The sequence below is a fragment of the Nannobrachium achirus genome, assembly GCF_963921795.1.
Source record: "Nannobrachium achirus genome assembly, chromosome: 5".
In the NCBI taxonomy this organism is placed as follows: Eukaryota; Metazoa; Chordata; class Actinopteri; order Myctophiformes; family Myctophidae; genus Nannobrachium; species Nannobrachium achirus.
The window spans coordinates 17357557-17371410 of record NC_137814.1 but is presented as its reverse complement, the minus strand read 5'-3'; the positions used below and the strand labels follow the sequence as shown (position 1 = coordinate 17371410).

Genomic DNA, 13854 nt, shown 5'->3' with positions numbered 1-13854 from the left:
GCTGCTCAACAGCCCTCCTGCAAACTGGCCAGGACAAAATGCCAAACGAGGCTTGTGTGTTGCTAACTGTATTCATGAATAGCTCAGAACAGTACAGTACAGTACTTACGTACGTATACACAAAACTATCAAACTAACAAGACTGCAGCACACCTGTGTGTAGGGCTGTCACAATTATTACCTAATCGTCTAATCGCAATTATTTGACATAATCGCGATTATTTTTATAATTTTATAATCGTAATAATCGTTTCCACGTTGAAAGATTTTCATATATTTTTTTAAAGTAAAAAATAGTGGAAATAGCAGATCTACAAGCTCACAACGCGTCGCATCGCGACGCGTTGTGAGCTTGTAGATCGGCTATTTCCACTATCAATGTTCTTTTTTAAGTGTAAAGTTGTCAAATATGCCTGTCATTTCTTTTTATATTTAGGTTATGTGTCGTATCTGCCATGTGCAACTTCAAAGCCTACAAGCCAAACAGAAATGTAATTGTCAACGACAAAAACACAATTAAATCGTTAATCGCAATTATTTGAGTGACAATTAATCGTCATGTAAAATGTCATATCGTGACAGCCCTACCTGTGTGTGCATGCAGAGTTCTACAAGAGATGGGCAGACGTGGGGCTCTTTTCAACTACAGTATGACGGGCAACCACCCAGAAACCTCCAAAACCTGAACATTTCCAGAACCTGTTAAGTTATGTAATGGTTTTATGTCTCCATTATAACCAGAACCACCCCTGACGGGGGAGGTGCAGTAAAATACATCATTTAAAACAAGCTTGTAGAGCAGCTATTTTTGCCTTGTTTTAAAAGAATAAGTTCTGAATTCTGGGTTCCCAGAAGTCCCGTTAGTACAGCCTGCTCCCTGAGCAGGGCCCATATTAGCTCTGGTCCATAGCGTTAGTGGAGTTCTCCCTAACGCTATGTTCCTCTACCTCCGTATTCCTTAAACTGTTTCGCCCCTCATCAAACCAAAGGTATCAGTGGACAGTTGAAAGCTTACTCTACTTAGTGGACGAGGTCTGAGCCCCCCACCACACGATTAAAATACATTTCTAGGGCAAAATGAAAAATATTCCACCGGATGGAGACGCTCTTCCTGGTTTTTACGAAACAGCGCTTTCCAACGTCACAGAGTTGAATAACACCCAGTGAGACTAATGCTCAGTGTAATTCGGTCATCTGACCTGCGCGGCAGTAGTGAGTTGGCACCTTGATGGCGACGACAAATAGTGAAAAACGAGAAGAAATGGAGTCTCCATCCGGTAGAATATTTTTCATTTTGCCCTAGAAATGTATTTTAATCGTGTGGTGGGGGGCTCAGCCCGCGTCCACTAAGTAGAGTAAGCTTTCAACTGTCCACTGATACCTTTGGTTTGATGAGGGGCGAAACAGTTTTTGTTATTTTCGGACCAGACGGCGGGGTTTTCCAGTTTTGCCAAGGAATACGGAGGTAGAGGAACATAGCGTTAGGGAGAACTCCACTAACGCTATGGACCAGAGCTAGGCCCATATTAGGTTCTGAGAACCTTATGTGAAACGGATAAAACAAGCTTGTAGAGCAGCTATTTTTGCCTTGTTTTAAAAGAATAAGTTCTGAATTCTGGGTTCCCAGAAGTCCCTTTAGTACAGCCTGCTCCTGAGCAGGGCCCATATTAGGTTCTGAGAACCTTATGTGAAAAGGACCCAAGTTGGGTCAAAAATGGCAGTTCCGTGACCGTGGAGAGCAAAGGTCTGTTTCTCAATGGATTTGTCTTCTAGGAGGGTTATTAAACAAATTTGGCCGGGGTGTCTTTTTTAAAATGGCTGGGAAAATGTTTGACAGCTAGGGTAATTTTCAGTCTCATTCACTTGCTATACACTACACTATAAAGGCTTTAAGTGGGATGTGAGGGGTCAAACTAGGGTTTTTTAATTATTCTGAATCCATTGCAAGCATTTGTTTGGCATGAAAAACATTCCTTGGGCAAGAAATAGCCCCACAATACGATGGTTAAGTGATGAGTCATCAATTTTCACAGTCTTTTGGGGTCCGTTTTTATCCCAAGGAATGTTTTTCATGCAAAACAAATGCTTGCAATGGATTCAGAATAATTAAAAACCCCTAGTTTGACCCCTCACATCCCACTTAAACAGATTGTTTGGGAGTGTTGTAGTGTATAGCAAGTGAATGAGACAGAAAATTACCCTAGCGGTCAAACATTTTCCCAGACATTTTAAAAAAAGACGCCCCGGCCAAATTTGTTTAATAACCCTCCTAGATGACAAATCCATTGAGAAACGGACCTTTGCTCTCCACGGTCACGGAACTGCCATTTTTGACCCAACTGCATGGAAACAAATCCAGAACCTGTGAAATGCATTATGGCATGGCTCACTTATAGAGAGCTAATTGGTGAGGTGAAGATTGAGAGATTGAGAACGAGAGAGGCAAGAACAAGAAGAATTCACAGAAGAGCAAGGAAGAGAAGAAAGGACAAGAGACAGAGAAATTGTGAGGGAAACCAGAGACAAGGACCAGTGTCTCCAGTTTCCCAGCTCCCTCCATCTACCGGACTATCAATGAACACAGTTCTGCTGACTGCGTCTGTACTTCATACAGGCTTAGAGGAAATGGGAGGCTGTCTGGTTTATTCTTAGACATTCTTCCTGTACCAGAAAGAAAAAAACACGATGTCAGTTGAGACATCGACATATTCTTCCTGTTCCATAAAAAAAAAAAAAACTAGTGAGACACTGGCAATCAGGGCGTCACAAGGGGGGGGAAGTGGAACTGAGTTAGTAGGGCTCAAGGTGGAGGGGCCTTAATTATTTTATACTTAAGCTATTGAAAAATAGCAACTATACAAGCTCACAGCGCGGCACGAGTGCCACGCTGCAAGCTTGTAGATCTAGTCGTGAAAATGTGTACCAATCTTTGAATATATGTATTTTTTAAGCGAACATTTGTAACTAAAGATGTTCTTCTGGGGGGTCCCTGGAACTAAATATCTTGAGATGGGCGTCCGTAGCCAAATACATATCATTTGGGGGTCTTTCGCATAAAAAAGTTTGAGCACCACTGACAAAGAAACATCGTTTTTTTCAAATAACCTTAAAAGGATTTGAAATATTCAAAGACCTGCACGATTTTTCAAAAATAGCAGATCTACAAGCTTGCAGTGCGGCACTCGGTGCTGCGCTGTGAGCTTGTAGATCTGCTATTTTTCAAAAGTTAAAGACCAAAAATGCCCCCCTATGTATGAAGAACATTCATGGGGGGCCCGCAGTGAATCCTTGTACCCAGGGCCCAGAATTTGGTGCGACACCCCTGCTGGCAATACGATCATTCAAAACGGCAGAAATCTAAATGACACCCTGTCAACACATGACGTATTATTGGTATTCTGTTCATCTGTTAATTGTGCATTGGAATGTGTCTCTGAGACGAGAACAATCCGTTCTCTCCTGTTTATAGATTCCTTCCTTGACCTCGATTGGATTCCTTCCTCGATGGCCTTGATTGGACAAAGGAAAAGGAAACACTTGCATAACGTTATGCATTTCTCGTTACGTCCACTTACACAGGATGAGAATAGAGCAGTGGGTTCTCAAACAACAGAAGGACCCCCAAATGTATATGGCCGCAAACCCCCGCATCTGAAAAGCCTTTGTGCCAGGGAGAGCTTGTAGATCTGCTATTTTTGAATAGCTTAAGTATAAATCCCGTTAAAGTGGTAAAACTGATTTTGATGCTATATTACATTATTTTGTTGGGGATCCCTGGGAGTCGTTAAAGTGATCCCTGATTTGTAAGCCATGTAGGCCTTAATATGTTATAATTACCCTCTTTAACCGAAATATACCTTTTAAAACACTTGGAATATATTCCTTTGAGAGAAAAAAAGTTATATGTTCAACCCCTGGGGGTAGCCATTGCACTGTTCGTCGCATGCAGTGATGACGTAGGTAGGCAATGCATTTTGGCTGGTCGGGCCCATTTAAAATGGCGGTGTAAACAGGTTTTAGATGTTGAATTAAACACTTACAGGCACGGCAAAACATCCTACTTGATATGAACAGAACAGAAAAGCACCACACTACTAACTACAGTTAATCTGAGCTTCAAGACAATGTTTTAAATATTGTAAAGAGAACGTTGTTTTGACGTTCCATATTAACCCTATGGGCCCGACCAGCTAAAATGCATTGCCTACGACTACGTCATCACTGCATGCGACGAACAGTGCAATGGCTCCCCCCAGGGGTTGAACATATAACTTTTTTTCTCTCAAAGGAATATATTCCAAGTGTTTTAAAAGGTATATTTCGGTTAAAGAGGGTAATTATAACTTAAGGCCTACATGGCTTACACATCAGGGATCACTTTAAGACTCCACTTTGAGAACTACTGGAATGGAACGCTCAATCAGAAACAAGTGTCAAAAGTCTAGTTTCTTCATACTGAACTGTTCTGGCACAATGTGCCGAATCAGATTAACAGCACAGGATGTACAGTGTGATGAATGAATGGTACAGTGCCATGCAATATGAGAGACTTTGCCTTTCGGTGTCAAACAAACTTGTGCTGCATAATGTTTGGGATGGAGATTAAAGGGCTTTTTCTTGGCCACAAAGACTAAACAACTGTGATGTTGTCTGGGCTGCCTCCAAAACAGTCTCCTGTGCGAGTGTGTGTGCATGTGTGCGTGCGTGCGTGCGTGCGTGCGTGCGTGCGTGCGTGCGTCTTTATTTTTCCATAAGGTTGAATATAAGGGTGCAAGACAAATCGACCTAATAGATTATAAAAAAGTAGTGAAAACGATAGTCAATTTAACAAAGATATTCAATTAGTAATCGATCTGTATTTTGAGCAAGTCATTAAAGACAAAATGTCACGAATGTTCTGAAATAGTTCAAATGGACGATCTGCAATCTCACAATGCGTTGCAATGCATCGCGTTGTGAGCCTGAAGAACTGCTGCTATGTTCACTAATTTTGCACGACACTGTTGTACAACAAAGTATAAAATAACACTTAAATTGGTTAATCGAGTCTGTATAGAAATGTAAGACTTCGGTTATTCAGTAATCCATTAGCAGTGGTTCTCAACCTGTAGGTCGGGACCTACTATATTATTTTGGGGGTCCCCAGATGATTAGCTTAATGTGCAACATTGTTTCTCACTCAACTGTAAACAAACCAACATAAAGTTTAAGTGTATAGACGGTATCTGCACATTTCTAAAGTGACAATTTAAGGAATTTTTAATGCCTCTAGCATGACAAATTAAACATTGGCCAAATTGTCAAATATTAGAGGTAGAAATTGTGAAAATAGCCAATCTACATGCTCACAACCCCTCGCAACGAGAGGCGTTGTGAGCATGTAGATCTGCTATTTTCATAATAGAACCGTGTTATACAAAACGTAATGCCTCAACTCTTAGTGCTCTTAGGGTGGGGGTCCCCAGTTAAAATACGATTATTTAGGGGGTCACGGCCTGAAAAGGTTGAGAGCCACTGATCCATCCATAGAACATTTGCAGCTACGGAAATAATAATGTTTTTGTCTTGTTCAAGCCCTAGATCAGTGGTTCTCAACCTTTTTACGCCAAGTACCACCTCAGAAAACATGTGTCTCTCCAAGTACCACCATAACAACTGGTGTTAAAATATAGGTGCGTAGACCTACCCCATCATATCCAGCTATGCACAGTTAAAGGCCCATTTCACCTCTGGGACAACCCTATCTTATTTTATTCTTGTTTGGGACACGATCAACACAATCCTGAGTTATTGTTTGTGTTCAATCTGTGTTTTTAGATATTTTAGTATTTCAGCATGATGCATTTTGCATCATCAGTGATGCGTTTTGCATCATATGATGCAAAATGCATCACTAGTACATGCTGAAATACTAAAATATCTCAAAAAACAGATTGAACACAAAAAATAACTCAGGAGGATTGTGTTGATCGTGTCCCAAACAACAATAAAATAAGATAGGGTTGTCCCAGAGGTGAAGTGGCCCTTTAACATAGGAGGCCAATTTATTCCTTCAATTCATGGAGATTTTTTAGTTTTTGTTGCATTCCTAAGCCAATAATGTGATGACCGGGTCAGATCGGACAGATTTAGCTACATTTATGAACTTCCCATGCAAACTCATGATATTTCTAATGTGATTAATCCGTTAAATCGTCTATTAACGGTAGGTGTGCCCTCATGCTCATTTCAGCACGACTGGAGTGCCTATTCCAATCAATTGCTTGGTCAGAAGAACTACCTGTAGTATAATATAAATATTTCACTCCATTTACAGTATGTATTTTTTCTTATTTTTGGGAAACTCCTCTGAGTACCACCAGAGGGGGGCCCTTGTACCACCACAGTTTGAGAACCACTGCCCTAGATGAATAAATGATATGAGTTTGGCATTGAGGCTTTGAGAACATGGCGTGCAGTTGAGCCATGGCAAAGCTGCTTGTTTCTAGTAGTTGATGTGTAGAGGAAGGCTGTCTACATCAATTATTGATGGCCAATAAAATGTGAATGACTTCATGAAAGGCTGGGAGGGCAGAGCAGACCCCTAGAAAGAGAGAGTTACGACACTTCCGTCGACTCCCATTGTAATAAGCGTGGAAAGCTATGGAAGTCGCTAGCTTAGCCTAGCTTACTGGAGCCTGTTCTCATTCTTAGCGAGCCTTTGCTGCTCTTCAGCCCCGTCCGCCCCCATTATAACCGAGGCATTTTCACTCGCTGGTAAGTAGACTAAATTACGTCATCAGCACCCACACCCTAGGTGGGGTTGGCGATAGGGCCTCTCTGTGGTGAGTTTGCATGTTCTCCCCGTGTCTCCTTGGGCATAGGCCCTCACACAAAAACATGCAGTAGTCCTGGTTTCTATACAACCTCCCCCTAGCCAGCCGGGTGCTCATCAAGTCCCCTGGCGCGGCAGGGGGAGAGCGGAAACCAAGACTACAGGTTAGGTAGTCACCAGGTGAGAAAAATGGGTTGCAAAAACCGTGGGATAAAAAATATTTTAAAAAAAAAAAACGTCTTTTTCTCCCTTTTAATAATGGTGTCTACCTTGGAGAGGCCCGTGAATGAGTTAAAAGGGGGAAAAAAGATGTGATTTAGTCTACAGGTACTTACCAGCGAGTGAAAATGCCTCAGTTATAATGGGGCGGACGGGGCTGAAGAGCAGCAGAGGCTCGCTAAGAATGAGAACAGGCTCCATGCGAAGCCACTTCCGGTCTGCGACTAGATCAAAGCGTGTCGCCACTCTCCTTACACTGCTCTGGGGCAGAGGTGTTCAGGGGTGGAGCAGGATGTCTGGCTGCTATTCACACCCAAAGCATCATCACCAAGGGGGGGAAAAGTGGGACTGAGTTACTAGGGCCCAAGGTGGAGGGGCCTATTTTATGCTTTAACTATTGAAAATCAAACCTCGGTTCGAACTGAAGCGGTGAATTAGAGCAGTTCCAGATCTATGTTTTTGATTCAGATGGGTCCCAGGGACATTTTATGAGTCCCGTTTTTACTGGTGTGTTTGTGTGTGTGTGTGTGTGTGTGTTCTTTTTTTTTTTTTTTTTTACCGCAACGTGCTCTCTCTCTCTCTCTCTCTCTCTGTGTTTTCTCCGTGCAGTTTGTAAGTTTCACTTTCGGTTTAGAAATCAGCATCGCTTGCTCTGTCTGGCTCTCTCGGCTCTCTCTCTCTCTCTCTCTCTCTCTCTCTCTCTCTCTCTCTCTCTCTCGCGCGCGCATGCGCAGATCCTGTTCATACTGGTGAGTGAGTGAGTGAGTGAGGACAAGGGGACAGACATGACCATACATTGGAAGCGGCTAGTCACCGCTTCAAAAATAGCAGATCTACAAGCTCACAGCGCACGCTGCAAGCTTGTAGATCTGCTATTTTTGAAAAGTCGTGAAAATGTGTGCAAATCTTTGAATATATGTATTTTTTAAACGAACATTTGTAACCCAGTCCCTGGAACTAGATATTTTGAGATGGGGGTCCATGGCCAAATAAATTATAATTGTGGGAGTCCTTCACATGAAAAAGTTTGAGCACCACTGACATTGAAACACACAGTATGTTTTTCAAAAAACCTTGGAGGTATTTGAAATTCAAAGACTAATTTTCAAGATCTTTCAAAAATAGCAGATCTACAAGCTCACAGTGCGGCACTCGGTGCCACGCTGTGAGCTTGTAGATCTGCTATTTTTCAATAGTTAAAGCACAAAATAATAAGTAATAATGCGTTCCCAGTTCACCCTATGAAGAACATTCATGAATCCTTGTACCCTGGGCCCAGAATTTGGTGCGACACCCCTGCACATACACAATGCATCACCACCAAGTGTGGACAAGGTGCTCAACCTCAGTACAATCCTGGTAAAATATTACTCGTCTGAAAGAAGCTCAGTCACATTTTTACTTGATTTAAAGTACTGGAGAACTCAGTAGATTTTCTTTGAAATATTAATGCACTGTTAAAATTGAACATTTTACAAAAAATAGCAGACAACGCGTCACATCAGAACACCTTTTGGGCCTAAGTGGTGTAATCATACATGAAGGCCAGGGGCCACATGCGGCCCCCACCTTCACTTAATGTGGCTCACAGGTTAATATCGGAATATTGATATATTATTGATTTCAGCTGTTACAATTCCAAACATGCAAACATGACCTACTGCAATTACTTTTAAGAATTCATAACAGCTCAACATGAGGTATAGATACCTTTTTCTATATTTGCTTAGGCAAGTCAAATTGTATTTTTTGGTTAAAACTAAATACTTTTGGTTAAAAGGTTGAATCAATATATTCTGATACTAATTATTGCTATAGAGTTCAGTAACTATAGAGTTCACTTTGCCACTCGATTTGCCATTCACTTTATGCATGCGCATACCGTCTACCGGAGAAGTTATCACTTCTCCCATAGACAGGCAAGAAGTGAGCACCCCCCCTTACCTTAGACCCACCCCCTTGTTTCCCAATCATGTACATATAATGTTTTTATAACTGCGATATTATTGAATGTTTTCTTTGCTTGCAATTTATTATGTCCATGAATTAAATACAGAGGGCTTTCAACGTAAAAAAAAAAAAGGCCGTAAAAGGTTTCATTTGAGATGTTCCTTTTAGGCAGGGTGTTTAGATGCACTTGTAAATGGTAAATGGTGCATTTATATAGCGCTTTTATCCAAGGCGCTTTACATAGACTGTGCATTACATTCACCCATTCACGCACACATCATTTATATAGCGCTTTTATCCAAGGCGCTTTACATAGATTGTGCATTACATTCACCCATTCACGCACACATTCATACACCGGTGGCGGAGGAAACCATGCAAGGCACCAACCTACTCACCGGGAGCAATTAGGGGTTCAGAGTCTTGCACAAGGACTCTTCGACATTAACTCAGGGGGAGCCCGGATTCGAACTGGGAACCCTTCGGGAACCCTTGGTGCTCTAATAACGGTTTCTCTACCCCTGAGCTTGTATTTCAATTGTATTGACTATACTTGTACTGTTCTCCATTTTTGTCTAATAAAATAATCAATCAATCAATCAATATAGAGCTATTTTAACCAAAGAAAATCACTTACCCTACCTTAAATACAGTAAGTAGGCTACTCAAGTAAATGTTCTTAGTTACAGTCCACAAGACCTTGATGTTAGATAGGAGAGTGTGGAGGGCAGAGATGCAGGAGTCCCCAGTTGGTGTTGGCGAGAATCAGTAGACTGCACTCTCGCGTCGCATCTATATTCTGTACAATATTGATTACATCAGTGTCACAGATCTGGCAACCCACAACAAAGAAAGAAAAATCATGAATAAATCATGTATTTGGGAGTACACTTCTCGGCTCTGTGCCATTTGATGTTTTCTGGGTAAAATAAAATCCAATGAATTTGATGTTTTCTGGGCAAGATAAGTCCATGAAAAAAGGAGATGTAGAAAAAAGGAGATACTACATCTGATGCAAGCTTTCGCAATGGAGGTTATTGAACCTAGTGCATTTTGGATGTGTGTGCAGTGAGTGAGATTTAGGGGCAAGAATTGAAAAATCAAACGTGCTTGCTCGCTCGCAAGCAGAGCCAATAGTCTGAGCAGAGCTGTGGGAGCACATTTCGCGCGGTCGGGTGGAAACCTTGTATGTCCTTTTTTTATTATTATTTTAAAGTAGCGATAATAGCCGATCTACAAGCACACAATGCTTGTAGATCGGCTATTTTCACTACTTTTGTGCAACACTCTTGTCTTGTATGATGAATTAGGGATTAATTTACGAAAGAGCATACTATTTTGAAACTTGGAGATACAAGGTTTCTGCCCGACAGTGACGATGTTGGAACTACTTCAAAGTCAAAACGCTGTTGGACTCAAGAGCAAAGAGGACAGTTTCTGTCTGCCTTTGTCCAGCAGATGTCAAGATGGAGAGAATGGGTTGTACATGTAGATCAGAAAACTGCATTTGGAAGTGCCTGGGAAACCAGGAAGGCTTTGATAAATCAAACTATCTTATTAAATGCCAAGCCACGAGTTTCCCCGAGTTGGCAGCCATTTTGAAAAAAATAAATAAATAAATACAAAAAAATACAAAAATGCCTAAGATGTATTAGGCATGATCGCAATCGCGAAATTGCATGTTTAGCCCCATAACAAACACAGCTTTCAAAATGGCAAAATGTTTGTTTTGTTTGACTTTGAAGGCTGCCTTCTATCTCATGAATGCCTGAACGGATTTCCAAGCGGATTTTTTTGTTTGAAAGCTGTTAAAAAGTACTACACATATGGTGCATGATCTAAGCATGGGCGTGCACGATCCGTGCACAAAAAATTGATCCGTGCACTAGAAATTTAGGAACGTGGCAGTGAGGTACTTGGGGGCCATTTTGAAAAGGCAATGAATGAGCTATGATGCCCCAATGGTGAAATTAGCAACATTGTTCATGTCATTAGTAGCCATCTAATTAGCTGCTATATGCTAATATTCTTTTACAACACTTTTATTTAGAAGATATTTTTATGCTGAGTAATGAGCATCAGGAGGTGTAAAATGAATAAATGGAAATACAGTATTTTGAAATAAAAATAATTGTGTTTATTCTCTACATCCCCAGTAACGCCTCAGAAGACTAAAGCTTAATTTATGCTCCACTGTACGGCGCCAAAAATAGCAGGTATTCAAGCTGTGACATGATCTCAACTTTGCAGATTCTTTATTGCAGCCATTTTCAGCGTGCAACACCACAATACGAGCAAACGTAAATCAGGCTCAAAGATGAACGCGATGAGATTGCACCGGCTTCGTACGCAGGTGTAAATTAAGGCCCGGCCAGGGAGAACTCTAAGCAGGTATGGTATGGATGTGGATTACTGGGATGTACAGAGTGGTAAAAAGTAAACACAGGCAGCGTCCAGACACAATGCACATCAGACACCGTATAGACAGAGTACAGACTAGAGTTCTCAACGGGCCTGAAAATGAAGGCCCGGCCCTAACTGGGCCCTAACTGGGCCTGCCCAAGGCCCGACTTATAGCATACATTTTAGGCCCTACCCGGCCCGAAAACTTCGGGTCGGGTATGGACGGGTTTGGGAAGAATTTGAGAACTCTATCACAGAGTAATAAATTAATTAATTTCTATCTTTTCTTTTTTCATTGAGCCCGAGTCCCGGCCCGGCCTGGCCCGACTAATTACTTAGCATACATTTTAGGCCAAACCCGGCCCTTAATGCCGGGTCGGGTATGGTCGGGTTCGGGCAGAATTTGATAACTCTAGGACAGACACAGTACAGACACCATACAGACAGGAAAGTGATCTTGCCCGTCTAATTATAAACACTACCGCTTATGAGGGGAAACAGATGGACCTTTTCACTCTTGCATTCTCTGCACAGTCACCCCCGCCTCCCACACCACCACCACCACCACCCCCACCACCACCACCACCACCACCACCCCGCCCTTTTGTCATCACATCTCTCCCCCCCCCCCCTCTCTCTTTTCCTGTTTTTCTTCACCTTTGTCTCCTTCTGTCTTCCACCAGGCCTGTTGGCTTTTAATCCCATTCAGGCCTAGGATTATTGACTGCTTTAACCATTGAAAAATAGCAGATATACAAGCTCACAGCGCGGCACCGAGTGCCGCGCTGCGAGCTTGTAGATCTGCTATTTTTGGAAAAAAGTTGTGAAAATGTGTGAAAATCTTTGAATATATGTATTTTCAAAGCGAACGTTTGTAACTGAAATTTTGCTTCTGGGTGGTCCCTGGAACTAGATATTTTGAAATGGGGGTCCGTGGCCAGATAAATATCATTTTGGGGGTCCTTCACATGAAAAGGTTTGAGAACCACTGACATAGTAGTCTCTCAAGAACAGACTAACTGAGCTCCAGTTAAGTGAAAAGGACCTTTTCTTTGACGATGGCTGGCCAGATTGCTGACATAGTTTTTCCAAAAATCTTAGAAGGATTCAAAAGACACTTATAGAATCGGGACAAAACATTCTCATTTTCACGATTTTTCAAAAAATAGCAGATCTACAAGCTCGCAGCGCGGCACTCGGTGCCGCGCTGTGAGCTTGTATATCTGCTATTTTTCAATAGTTAAAGCATAAAATATTGCGTCATAATGTGTTCAGGCCTAAATGGGTTAATCCCCCCACCCCCCCCTCTCTCTTTTCCCCTCGTTCTCTCTCTGCCTCGCCCCACCGCCCTCCCCTCTCCGCAGTCGGCCCTGGCCAGGCCAGCCGTCTGTTTTGAACGGGCATCTGTTCGGTGAGTCAGCCACCATCTCCTGATGAGAATGCACCATAACATCGTCCAAAAGCCCTCACCGACACACACACACACCAGGCAAAGAATGGCTACGATGCAAACGTTCCATGTTATAGAGAGGAATGAATGGCAACCTACGGTTCATTCAGGATTTTCAGAAGCGGCCACACGGGGCTCAGTGATGTATGCACAGGGGTGCAACTGTTAATCTAACTAATTGCTAATTAAATTTTACAGAAAATTATCGATTTTGGAGGGAACATTTGAAATAAAAAAAATAAAAGCATATCTACAACAGCTGAGCTACAAGCTGACGGCTTGTAGATCGAAGTATATTATGAGTGGTTAACCAGACTAATCCAAAGAAAATGCTTCTTCGTTTTTCGATTAATTTTGGAGGGAACATTTGAAATAAATAAATAAAAGCATATCCTACAACAGCTGATCTACAAGCTGACAGCTTGTAGATCGAAGTATATTATAAGCGGTTAACCAGACTAATCTACAAAAACAGGCTTCATCATTTTTCGATTAATCTCAAAAGTAATCGATGGGATAACATCTAAGAACATAATCGATATTTGCATCCCTAGAGGGATGAACTGATGGATGATGGATGGATGGATAGATATGGGACAGGAAAGGCGGGTCGATACTCACGTCACCCGGGGTGACTCCCAGCGCACTCCTGCTTTTCTTCATCCTGGCTGATGTTTACTCGGAAGAATCGTCCGCCTCCTCCCTTCGATCTGTTTTTTAACCTCCGTCCGTCCGTCCGTCAGTCCACACTCTGCCTCCAGCTCTGGGCAGCTTCAGCGCTACACCTGCACATGGAGAGAGGAGGTGTGGGCGAGCACAATCACCAACACCATTCCAAAAGCTGCTCTTTTAGAATACATACGGTTCAGTACAGTGCCTGTATAAGAGCAAAAATGGTTCTCAAACATTTTCATGTCGAGTTTATATGCATTAACCCATTTCCAGGGACCCCCAAGAAGCAAATATTTGAGTTACAAAATTAATGTTCGCTTTAAAAAAAAGATATATTCAAAGACTG

At 42.1% G+C, this 13854-nt stretch overlaps 1 protein-coding gene across 1 annotated transcript in view; it reads right to left on the bottom strand.

Moving 5' to 3' along the window:
• LOC308286157 (3',5'-cyclic-AMP phosphodiesterase 4B-like) overlaps positions 1-13499 on the bottom strand; it is a gene marked incomplete at its 5' end in the record, with an annotated part of 132469 nt that extends 118970 nt beyond the window's left edge. The window contains one exon of the mRNA XM_080727113.1: positions 13458-13499. Coding sequence (XP_080583239.1) covers positions 13458-13499 — 42 coding nt within the window. The remainder of the gene's footprint in view (positions 1-13457) is intronic.
• Between the last annotated feature and the right edge of the window lie 355 nt (positions 13500-13854).